The sequence below is a fragment of the Pundamilia nyererei genome, unplaced genomic scaffold, assembly GCF_000239375.1.
Source record: "Pundamilia nyererei isolate P.nyererei 1_Seehausen unplaced genomic scaffold, PunNye1.0 scaffold00223, whole genome shotgun sequence".
In the NCBI taxonomy this organism is placed as follows: Eukaryota; Metazoa; Chordata; class Actinopteri; order Cichliformes; family Cichlidae; genus Pundamilia; species Pundamilia nyererei.
Window position 1 is genome coordinate 879,519 of NW_005187624.1, and position 13,002 is coordinate 892,520.

The 13,002-nt window shown below is 38.8% G+C and overlaps 1 protein-coding gene across 2 annotated transcripts in view; it reads left to right on the plus strand.

Annotated features, from left to right (window-relative positions):
- LOC102205023 (transient receptor potential cation channel subfamily M member 5-like) overlaps positions 1–13,002 on the plus strand; it is a 57,043-nt gene that overhangs the window by 18,030 nt on the left and 26,011 nt on the right. Inside the window, exon 1 of one of the 2 annotated variants that reach the window (XM_005748516.1) lies at positions 10,393–10,600. The exons of the other annotated variant lie outside the window; for it this stretch is intronic. Within the exon in view, the coding sequence (XP_005748573.1) occupies positions 10,505–10,600 (96 nt within the window). The 5' untranslated portion in view covers positions 10,393–10,504. Of the gene's footprint in view, positions 1–10,392; positions 10,601–13,002 lie in introns of those variants that run through there. 2 annotated transcript variants of the gene reach the window in all.

The window sequence follows — 13,002 nt, forward strand, 5'->3', positions numbered from 1 at the left end:
ATATATACATACATACATGAAAAAATAAATAATGAAGCAAACAAGATCACAATTTCCTCTTGTTTAGATGAAGGATGTCTTCTTCTTCCTCTTCTTCCTGGGTGTGTGGGTCATGGCGTATGGAGTTGCCAATCAGGCTCTGATCTACAACTATGATCCAAACCCAAATCGCATTTTTCGGAGAGTTTTCTACAGGCCATACTTGCACATCTTTGGACAGATCCCTGTGGAAGAGATGGATGGTACAAGTGTTTGTGCAAGTGGCATAAAAATAAGAAAATCTGTGTTAAAGCTGAAATTTCTTTTAAAATGCTGCAGTTTCCTGGAACCTACTTTCATCACAGCAATTTGAAATTGAGTGTTATTATAATTTTAACCATTTCTTACATTTCTTACCTTTCCAATTTATTGCAGTGGGCAAGGACTGGGATATCACTTGTACACACAATGTGACTTTGATTGAGAGCGGTGAAGAGCCGTGTAGAAATCATGAGAGTAACTGGCTGGTAGTGATTCTGCTAGTCGTATATCTCCTGGTCACCAACATCCTGCTCATCAACCTGCTTATTGCCATGTTTAGGTAACGAACAAGTCTTTTATTATATCTGAAGGTGCGTTCACATACTGAATGGTTTGACTCAGTGGCTCTGATCTGCTTGTATCCACACAGCTTCACTTTCTCTAAAGTGCAGGAACACAGTGACACCTACTGGAAGTTCCAGCGTTACAACCTGATTGCTGAGTACCACTCCCGTCCTTCTTTGGCTCCTCCTTTCATTATCCTCTCACACATCAACATCTTTATTAGGAGAGTTATTCGCAAAGTGCCCTCTGTAAAGATCCACCACTTTGGTCAGTATTGGAGTCAGGAGATTTGGTTCCTATTAAATCAAGTTATTCATTTAATACAGTTATTGCTTAATTACTTTAAAGTAAAAGGTTTAATGAGTAATGAGTCAGAAAGCCACAGCTGATTGAATTTGATATTTGATATCTTCTAAATTTTATTCAGCACATTTTGCTACGTGTGATTTTTTTCTTAAACAGTGCCTGCCTCGTTATCACTCAGTTGCTCACTAAAAATGGCAGTGCCAGGTTACAATAATAGGTTCTTTGATTACTTGCTCACTGAACTCAGTTTAGCAGTGACGAAAGCATGAAAAATGAGTTGAAAGGTAATCATTTCAACCCTTGGTCTGTACTATCAGTGTTAGACTTGGAAGCAAAGGCAGCGAACAGATTATCAATGTGGGAAACGATTCAGAAGGAAGACTTCCTGACTGCTCGAATCAAGATCCAGAAAAGCAGCGACTCAGAAAGGCTCAAACGGATGTCTGCCAAGTGAGCACACCTTCATCCTCCACTGTAGCAGCATTATTTATTACTGTGTGACTCCATCATTCTGAAGTAAATGTATCTTTGTTTATATAGGGTAGATGGTGTGCTTAAACATCTGAGTGAAAGCAGAGACTTCGAACACAGGCTACGGTCTCTGGAGAATCAGGTAAAACCGTAGCTCCAACTTATCATTTTGTACCATTTGAGTCATTCGTGATACATATGTGGAGCTGCTGTGAAAGAGCATGTCTGCAGAGTTAAACTATTCTATATAAAGGTTAAAGCACTTCATAGCAGGTGGCAGTTGGCATAATACATTAAGAGGTGTTTAAAAATAAAATAGGAAAGTAGGAAAATACCTACTGTACAGCCAAAAGTCAGTTTTAGGTTGGATTATGTGAAGTTGTTATTTTAGGTGACTGTAAATAATTCTGTACTAAGTACTTTTATGGATTGAAGAATGTCACATTAAAGAAGCAAAGGCAGAACTTAAGCTAATCAAGTTAGTGCAATCAGTTGTAAAAATAAATGCACACACAAAGAAATGGTGTATTATATCATTTAGTGCAGAAAACAAAAACAATGATGTTTGAGAGGAGAGCCATTTAGGAACTAAACACTGACTGCCAGTGGCACACAGGGACCAGGTTTTGCCACTTTCATGCTTGGAAACAGGTCACAACAGCTTCTCCAATGCCTACAGGTGAGATCTGCCAAATAACAGGCCGAAAGGAAGGCATGGTGGAGTGAGTTTTCACTGAGAAAAGGAAAAAGTACAATTGTTGTCAAAGAACAAAGGCAATAGTTTTCCATGTGTGTCAGCTAAAGTGTTTTACAAACTTCTCAAAAAACAAGCATTACATATTCTCATAGGTTTTCTCAAGTTGTCTTGACTCATTGACTCTTTTCTCAGATACACCTTCTTGTTCTTCTTTTCAGATCGAGTACTGCTCCAGTGCCATCAGCTGGGTTGTGGATACTTTAGCACAAGGAAGCACATTCAAACCTCCTCGACCCCCACCTGCATTACGTGGTACTTCACAGAACTTGTGAAATTAGTATGCTTACAAAACAACCTGCATACTAAAAGGCAAATATTGTTTTCTCGTACAGAACTCAGTTACTTTGACCTTATTTTAAAATGTATATTTTTTGCTAAAATTTGTCCCTCTCACTTCTTTTATTCTACCTGTTGTTTTATACAGATGTGCTACCCTCCTCTTCCAGCTCAGCTTGATTCAGTAACACTTTATATCAAGGATAACGCCTTCATTCAAGATCAGGAAAAGAAACAAGAATCGCGCACGCTCCCTTTTGACAACTTCTGTTCAGTCCGCCACCATGATCCTCACTGATAAGCACTGAAATGAAAAATAAATTTATCGTGTGTGTGTGTAATTTGAGTTGGGAAATGACATGACCATCATTACTTTTGTTTTAAAGACACTTCTGGAATTTAAAATCAACATATTCTTACATAATCTGTAATAATGTCTATTAAGAATTACATTATGATTTAAAATTCAAAGCATTTATTGCCATATGTACAAAGGAAAGCATTTCTCTGTGCAATGTCAGCATGATAATACTTTTTGTGTCTGCATTATTGTTTTTTTTTTAAATAAAGCTTTCATACTTAATAAATGAATTCTTATTAGAAATACAAAAAATAACCTCTAGTTCAAGTATTTTTAAATATTTAGTTAGTAATATTAACTACCCTGGCTGCAGGCGTATCATTTGATGACAGTAGTTGCAGGACAGGGTTTGTTCTTTTGGACACAGCCGGGCTAGCTGTTTACCTCTGTTTCTAGCCTAGTACTAAACAAATGAGCTATTAGCTCCTAATATACATTTATGTTAATGTGAAGAAGAAGAAAACCTTATCAGGTTTTGCTTATCAGCACATGACACAACCCAAATTCCAATAAAGTGTGTAAAATGTAAATAAAACCAGTATGCAATGATTTGCTGACTAGTTATAGACCAATTTCCAATCTTCCCTTCCCACATTTTAAATGTGTTTTATTTTTAGCTTGATTAGTATTTAGAGAACACAAGTTAAAGCATGTTTAGCTGTCTGTCTGCTATAGCGGTGTCTAAATGTGTCATTGAAGGTATTCACTTTTACCACATCAGATACCAGTGACCAGCTAAGGCAAGGGTCAGCAACCTTTAACACCCAAAGAGCCACTTGGACGCGACTTCCACGCAAAAGTAAACACTGGGAGCTGCAAATACTTTTTGACATCTAAAATGAAGATAACACTGTATATGTTTTTTTTTTTTACCTTTATGCTTTGTGTAAACAACTAAGGTGTGTTGCTTAAATCCATGAAGTGCTACAGAGAAAATTACTTTTTATTTATGTAATTAACACATTTTGAACTCTTAAAGAAATATAACAAAAGGAAAGACACCCAGCTGAACTAAAATGACCCATGTAGCAAAGAAAAACTGTTGTGAGGTGCCAGCCTTATATCGCCTTTGGGCTTTTGGAGCCTTGACCTGACTTTTAAAAAAATAATTGAAAAAAAAGCACTATGCTGCTGAAAAATAGATATTTGCAAAATTCTGCTTAAATATGTATTTTACCTGGTTAATGTGTGTGGCGGGGCGTGGTCTGCAGCGCCGCTGCAGGGGAGGCGGATGCACCTGAGCGGCACCCGCAATCACGCTTCGCCGCCTTAACGTCTGTGCTATCTGTTAGTGAGGGGATTTCCGTCTCTTTCGGCTCGGCTCACTAAAAAGAGCCGGCTCTTCAGGTTGTTTTGTTGCTTTAATTTATTATTAAAAATAATATAAAATTATGCACAAAAGGAATTACTAATGTTAAAAAAAGTGGTTTTATTTATATATGTTTTTATATATAAATGTGGTGGCCCCTAGAGACAAAGCACGTACAAATTCCAAAACAGAGCTACCTAGATCACTTAAATTACACAACTGAAAGCATATGTGTATGGTTTGTGTATTTATACACAAGCACTCACATATATTCAAATAATTTAAAAAAAAATTTCATTTACCTGTTACTACCACACACCAAATCAGGTCGTTGGTACTTGCTGGCTTGTGTAGCCTCTAGGTAACAAAAGCACAACACTGCGCCCTAGCATCCTGGAGCACTTCTGTTGTGTTTTGTACGTGCTTCAGAGTTTTTACGTGTTTTGGAGTTTTTACGTACTTACACTCAGTAGCACAGGAAGTTCCTGTGCTACTGAGTGTAAGAGAGTGTAAGAGAGGGTGAGAGAAAGAAAAAAAAAAACATGTGACAGCTCGGGATAAGGAGCCGGCGTCGTTCACGTCAAAGAACCGGCTCTAAGAGCCATTTCGTTCGGGAACGACCCATCACTAACACATTACTATTGCTAACCTAACCCAAAAACAGTAGTCTAGTCTAAGGCTACGTCCACATGTACCTGGGTATTTTTGAAAACGCAGATTTTTTCTATGCGTCTGCACCTTTCGTCCACACGTAATCAGCGTTTTCGGTCACTAAAAACGGAGATTTCTAAAAACTCCGAGCAGGGTGGATATTTTTGAAAACTCAGTTTTTGCATTTACGGATGAGAAAAACGCAGAAAACGCAGCGTCAAAGGTGTGCGCATTTTTTGACGTCACACTGTGACGGTGAAATGAATTTCTACAATACTATTACTGTTAATTGTACTCTCTGTAGTGTTTAAATGCTTACATATACACACACAGTTACTATCCCTCCACACATACGACTCGGTTCTGCTTCTATGCCCCAGCTTTGTTTAGGCTTCTAGACTTCTGATTGGCCAACATTTCTGCACGGTTAGGAATATATCGCCACCTGTTGCTTTGGCATGTTCCTAGCAGCGTTTTCCTTCATTTCTGCCTTTACATGTGGACAGGATTATTTTTCAAAACGACAATGGAAAATCTCCGTTTTCAAAAATACCCGTGTACGTGTGGACGTAGCCTAAGTATCACATTACAATTAAAAGAAACATAAAGAATACAAGGATTATAACTGAACAGAAGGCTAGGCTATCGATAATAATAATTTCTTATAGGTTACTCTACAATAGGCTGCAAAAAGCCTGAATGATTAAAAAACCGATAATGTCATTATAATTGTATATCTTTATATAGAGAAGTAACCTCTCAGGTTCACAATGACATTTTCTGTGAAAACATTTTATTAGCCCTATACCTGAATTTGCATAATTTCATGACTCATGTTAAAAGTAGGTCTGTTACAGGCCTACAGTATAAACTTGTAAAGTGACTTACATATAATTCGTGTATTTTTTAAAAACAACTGACTAAAACTATAGTTTTTACAATGTTTGCATGTCAAATTAACAGAATTTTCTTTGTTATGAGTATTAAAGTATTTCACTGTTTTTGTTCCCACTATTTGTAGTTTTAACAAATAAATTTGATTATAATAACACATTGATGTTGTAAATATAACAAAGACATTCTGTTTAATAGTTTACAAAAATTCACTGTGATTGAAACATTTCTGTAGGGATTTTACATGGTTTTTATGTCAATTTCACTGCCATTTTTTACAGTGTAGGGCAAATCTGCAGGTATAGACAAGAAATAAAAAACAAGACATAGGGGATTTTTCCAAATATTTTCAAAATATTATAGTGTGGTGTGACTAAAGCATGGCGGGATCACAGGTTGTTGCTTTGAGCCATTTTTATTACACGCGGCTGCAGCTCACAAGCTGCCAGCCGCACATACACCACACCACAACCACCCACCAAGTCCCTGTGTTTTAACAGGCGGGCGTGGTCTGCCCGCCACATATAGTTAAATTATGTTTTGTCATTGCAAAACCATAACATTTTTAATGCGCTGTGTTTGTGTTTTAATGCACTTGTTTGGATATAATGTGCCATAAATATTTTCTTAATGCCTGGTTTAAGTCACAGGTTTATTTACAGGTTTGCCACCATTTGGTGCTGTTACCCCATTGATTCAGCATTACTGTGCTTGTGTTTCCAGATGTCTTGCTGGTCACATGAATTTGGCTGGGAAATTCTTTGCTTGTATTACACTTTATCCTTTACCTCATTCTCATGTTTACCATTCACAAGCAGCTGGGGCCAAAATCGTCATTGTAGGAAATATGGTGAGAAAGTTACCATCAGTTGGCAATATACCAGGGGTACATGTTTAATGATATACTGTGAACAACATGACAACTTCCTCCTCTTGTTCAGGCGAAGGATGGAGTTGTCAATCAGGCTCTGCTCCACCCTTACAAGCCAAACCTGAATCACTTTTTTGCAAATCTTTGGCGGCATCACGGGCATCGGCAAAAAATAAAAATAAAAAAATTCCTCGTACTCATGCTGCCCCGATGTCATGCTAGCGCATACTGGGGATGACATAGGCACCGATCTTTCTATCGCCCATTTGCTGGGAGTAAGGGTGCCCTCCGTTTGCGAGGAGGCCTATTGCTTGCGGCACAGGGAGGAGATTTACAGTTTGATGATTTAAAGTCTCACACACAACCCATTGAAAGGGGAGGGGGCCCTGCTGCTTCCAAATAGAGCACATTTCACTTATAATGTTGTCAATCCAAGCTCATTATGTATTCCTGATTTGAATCCTGGGTTGTGCGAGGTGCCAGAGGGAGTGTTCGCCCAGGGCGCCAAAGAGGCTAGGACCGCCACTGGACAGATCCCTGCGCAAGAGATGGATGTTACAAATGTTTATGCAAATGGCATAAAAATGTTGTTGTTACATTTTCAAATCAGATCTTCACAGCAATAAAAAACTGAATGTAGCTTTCTTATCTTTCTCCTTTAATGTCTGTTTTGTGACACTGAACAAGGAGCTGCGTATAAATCAGGATAGTAACTGTCTGGTAGTGATTTTTGCTGGTCCTAAACCTCCTGGTCAGCAACATTCTGCTCATCAATCTACAGTGTTGGGGGGTAACGGAATACATGTACCAGCGTTACATATTTAAAATACAAAATATGAGTAGATGTAGTCCCTTACAGTCACTGTTTAAAAAGGTGATAATCAGAATACAGTTACTTTGTTGGAATAAAGGGATTACACGGCGGTCTTTCCCTGTTGCATATGTTAGAATATGCCCTATTTTTGGAAATTCCACACCGGTGGAAACCCAAACAAAACACGCATTAAGAGACTCTAATGTCTGTGTCTCAATCTTGTGGCCCATATCACCCCTCCTTGCATCCGTGACGTGAAGAAATATTTTAAACAATTATTATTCAAAAACTTATTTAATATGAAGGCATATTCAATAGGCAATAGGCAGAGTGTTACAGGCATAGCCCTAAAGAAAGTAGCCTCATGGGCAGTGTAGTCCGAGCTGCAGGGAGAATGTGTGGGACTGCTCCTCCCGTTATGTGTGTGTGAGCATGGGGGAGGGAGAAAAAAGGAGAGTCGAAAAGTACAAATTGTCACCGAGCAGAAACGGGAGCTGAAAGCATGTAAATATAATAATAACCACCGCAGCCAGAGGTCCCTTTACTACGGTTTGGAGCCGTGGATCTGGTTTATATACGCGTGGAATAGTTTTCTACACGAGATCGCTGCAAAAAGTGCAGCCTTACCTAATGTCCACCTACTGTTACTCATTTTATATTAAGATTTAAAAATCTAGTTGGTATTGGCATGGTGAGTAACCTTCAGTTATAGTAAAATAAATCACACAGCAATAGTACATTCATGTAGTTGTAAAAAAGCATGATAATGTATTAAGTAATCCAAAGTATTCAGAATACGTTACTCTCATTGAGTAACATAACAGAATCCATCCATCCATTCGCTTCCGCTTAAACTTTTCAGGGTCGCGGGGGGTGCTGGTGCCAATCCCAGCTGTCATAGGGCGAGAGGCGGGGTACACCCTGGACAGGTCGCCAGTCTGTCACAGGGCTAACACCAACCATTCATACTCACATTCACTCGCACATTCACACCTAGTGGCAATTTGGATTATCCAATTAACCTATCCCCACAAACTGCATGTCTTTGGACATAACAGAATACGCTACAAAATACATTTTGAGGCATGTATTCTGTAATCTGTAGTGGAATACATTTTAAAAGTAACCTTTCCAACACTGTTAACCTACTCATTGCCATGTTTAGGCGTGTTTAGACATGTAGCTAAAGAACCAGTCTATCAGTATTCACATACTGATTATTTTCACTTGACTAAGCTTGAGTCAAGTCAAGTCAAGTAGCTTTATTATCATTTCAACCAGTGGTACAGTACACAGAGAAACTTGACAAAATTCTTCCAAGACCATGTTGCTACATATATAGTTTATAACAAACAAACAAAACAGGACTACATAAAGTGTAAGTGTGCAAGAATTTCAAAAAAAGCAACAACAAAAAAAACAGTGCAACGCCAGACAGAATGGAACGATACAGACACAAGAAAGTCCAGACAAAACAGTGCAACAGAAAAGTACAACAATAACAGTGGGTTGTGCAAAAAATAACTTGGTGTATGAAGGTGTGCATGTGTGTGTGTATGAGACTGTGCAGATAAGTGCTTGAGGTAGTGACGTGTGTGAGCGAATCATTGTATGTGTCAGTCCAGTCACAGTGTTCAGGAGTCTGAAGGTTTGGGGGAAGCGACTGTTTCACAGTTTGGCAGTCAATTTATCCATCGGAATATGAATGTAAATTAATGGGTGAATGTGACATGTGCTATAAAGCGCTTTGGGTGCTATGGGACAGCAGAAAACTGTTATGTAAGAAATCAGTTCTTTTACCATTTACAACCTGATTGTTAAGTACCACTCCCATCCTTCTTTCTCTGCTCCTTTCATTATCTTCTCAAGCATGAAGTCTTTATCAAAAGGATCATCCTCCCACATGTCTCAGTATTGGATCAGGAATATTATTCTAAAAAAGTTATTGGTCATTGCACATCAAATGCTGTGTGAAGAAGGCACAGCCCATTAGGTTTCGGTAATTTCTTAAATGACTCAGAAAGGCTCAAACTGATGAATCCAAAGTAAGCACACCTAAGCAATAGCTACAGATGAGACCGGCCACACAACAGGCCAAAAGGAAGGCAGGATGGAGTGTGTCGTCACAGAAAACCCAGACTGCAATTAGAAAAAAAAAGGAGTGGTAGTAGGAATATGGACGGGGTGTGTTTGGAGCAACAAGCAAACATAAGAATAAAAACGTCACAAAAGGTTACTTTAAGTCTAACATTAGGCAATGAAACTGCGTGTGTGTGTGTGTGTGTTTGAGTTGATTTAGTCATAGTGTTAAAGACACTGTTTACTATCTGCCGTATTCCTGAATTCCCAACATAGTTTCCAGCTACTGACAACTAAATATATCGACATTGTTGATGAAAGCAGTTGTATGAAATGTTTAGCCACATCAGTCCAACCTTTATTTTATGTGTCAATATTTAAATGTGATATACAATAAATATATAAGCGAATCAAGTGTGTGTTTTTAATGTATAGTCCATAAGGAAAATAAATAATGGAATCCTGCAGGTTTAAAACCTGATACATGTTCTACTTTCATAATGAACCTTTGAAATCATTTAACCAGGGACATGAAGCAGCTGCAAATTTTCTTTTAAAAGTTACGATTAAGCAAATGGAACCCATGCACACATTGCACTAAATTTCAGCTGAATAAAAATTCTTATTCTAATAATATTTTTTTGACTGAAATTTGCGTTTCAAACAAATATATTTGCCTACATTAAAATTTAACACCACAGAGACTCATACCTAACAGGCTGAGTTGCAAATGTGTGGTATTTTTAGCTTAGCTCAAAGCTGCTGAGCTGTCTGTCTGCTGCAGTGGTGTCTAAATGTGTCATTAAAGGTATTCAGTTTTTCCACATCAGATGGGAGTGACCAGGTAAGAGGATGGGGAAGTATTGCAATGAACGCTAGACCAGCTCAGACTCCATGTCTGAGTGCTTTCGACTGGAATTTCTTGTTTTCAAAGTTTGGAGGAACTGTCTTCCTCTGTGAAACCACACCTTTACATGTGTGCTGGCTGCACCTATTTTGTGTGCATGCAGAGTGACGACAGTGGCAGGGAATGGAGTTCAGCAGTAGGAGACAAGGTGGAAACTCGTCAGAAATCAACAGTTTTAGTCCTTCTGCACACATTTCTTACTGAGAACAACTGAAGGAGAAACATGAATGACACAGGAGCAAAAGAAGAAGGAGTAAGAATAGAGGAAGGAGATAGAGGCGACAACACAGACAATATCTGCCAAACAGAGAAGAGCCAGGTAGGTCCGCTTTCACTAAAATCCTTCAACTGCTGTTGTGATGTCATGGCATGTTTGCAAAAACAAAACAAAACAAAAGAGAAAGCAACTAACCAAAAGAAAAAAAAGCTGAATGTTTAAAAAAGTTATACTTGGAATTTCCACTAAATGTTCCAAGTAATGGCGATGGTGAGCCACCCACAAACGTCTCAGAAACTTGTCTAACTGGTGGACCTTAAAGGAAGCTTTACTAAGTACAAACCGGTTCATTGAAAGGTTTCTATAGCAATTCAATAACGTTTACTCAAAAGAAAAATGGAAAGCACAATATAAGAGCCCAACTTATGTCTACTAGTATACCTATAGCATCATAACTACATGCATGCAATTTAGCATGTAATCTTGTTTACTGATAACATTAAAGATGGCTGCATTCCACTCATTCATTTAGCTGCGGAGGTATTTTGCAGGCCTGTGGGGATCACATTAGTAATAGGCAAAGGAAAGGTTTGTGAAACACTGAAACTTTTAAAGCACAAGGTTTCAAAACAATCTCATACTCATCTCTGCACGCACACCTGCTAATCTCACAGGTTGCACTATTCTCCACATGGCCACTTGTCACAGAAGCATGTATAGCAACAATTTTGATCGACATATGTTTTAGAGAAATAATTGTACAAATAAAGGGAGAAAAATGCAGAAATTGTTACAGACAGCAATCAGTAGCTGTAAAGAACGATGTGTTTCAGCAAAGACCATTTTCTCCCTCAGTTAAGACTGTTTTAGTTGCTTAGTAATTCAGTGTAATGCACAACAAACCAATTTCGAATTCATTATATAGTGAGAAAATATTGTTTATATTTATTGTTATAACTACCCAGATTTAAGGCTGTTTTTTTCTTAACAAACAAACAAACCACATCCCCATTCAAAGTTTGGAAGTGAATTTAACTTTTGTTGAATTATAAGCTTCCTGAGAGTTAACATCGACAGCGTTATGATTGATGTGATGTGATGATTCAGCACATAGCGCATGAATCATCACATCTCACAACATAAAAGACATGCATCGGAGGTGTTTGGAGGTGGGGGGCGGTATGTTTGTGTTAGTGTACATGCATATGTGTGCATTCGTGTGCGTCCCTTGAGAGAAGGTATCCCTTCACCCGGTTAAGTGAAAGTCAGCATTCCTTCAGTCGATACAGGTGGCCTTGAAGAATAAGGGTAAAGAGTCCAAAAACACACAGTCCTGTTATCAAGGAGAATTTTGTTATTTCCATTAACCTCGGCCTTGGGGCCTTCCAGCTGGCACCAGTGGGGGTAACCGCATGAAATGAAGATGGTGGATGTTTGAATTAGTATGAACAACTGCATCCAATTTTACAGTTGTCTAATGTCCGTCACTTGTCACCAGGTCTCTCAATTTCCCGTTGAAGAGCCGTGAGCTTCTCTAAGACCACCGTCTGAGTATTCAAGGCCCTCCCCGTCGCTTCGATTATAGCGGCCAGCCTTGTGGGGATTTGAACAGCCGTAACTGCTTTCTTTAATCTTCGATAAGCCAGGGCCGAGCCAGCTCCAATGAGCAAGAACCCTGTTATCATATTTCTGAATAGGTAGATGTGTTCGATGTCCTTGATTGACAGTCCCGTCAGGCACACGACGCGCCAGTTCCGCCAGACATCGATTGTGTAACCGGCAGGGAACGTCCCTCCAGGACAGTCGGCCTCTCTTGAACCCAGGCTTCTTGATGAGAAGTGCAACTCAGTCTGCAGATGTCTTGGTTAAATCCAGTTCTGCCTCAGTTTCTAAAAACAGCCAGACTCGCATCTTGATATCCTTACGAACCTTTCGTTGACCCTGACAAGCTTCTGCAGTATAAATCGAGTTCTTCATTTCAAATGCCACCAAACTTTTCAAGACTTTGGTGCGTCACAAAGCACAGGTTCTCGATGAGAAGCCTGGGTTCGCCTCAATTGCATTAAAGGACCAGTTGATCAAATCCATAATTCTTCTTTAGGGTTAAGAGAACACTGAGACTGAGAGACTCTTTGAGGGTTTGAGATAGAAGAGACTAGACAAGACATGAGAAGCCAAGCAGGAAAGATAAAGGAGAGGGAGAAGGTGTTTAATTTCTAAGTCCCTAAGTGTAATGAAAATGAACTTGCGTGCTTTTTTTTTTCTCCCAAAAAGATGGGAGTAAGAGCTGACAATTTCTGCTGGTTTTCTCCTTAAGCTTCATAATCAACAAAAATAATAATGAGAAACCAGGTATTGTTTTGTTATATACAAGTGGCTCTTGTGCCCCTTGTTATAAATAGAAGCTGTAGTATTAAAAACAATAATTTAATAATAACAAGATTCAGCTCAAATGACACTGGTTCATACAAATGGAAATCCTGGCACCTTGGATTACTTGCTTA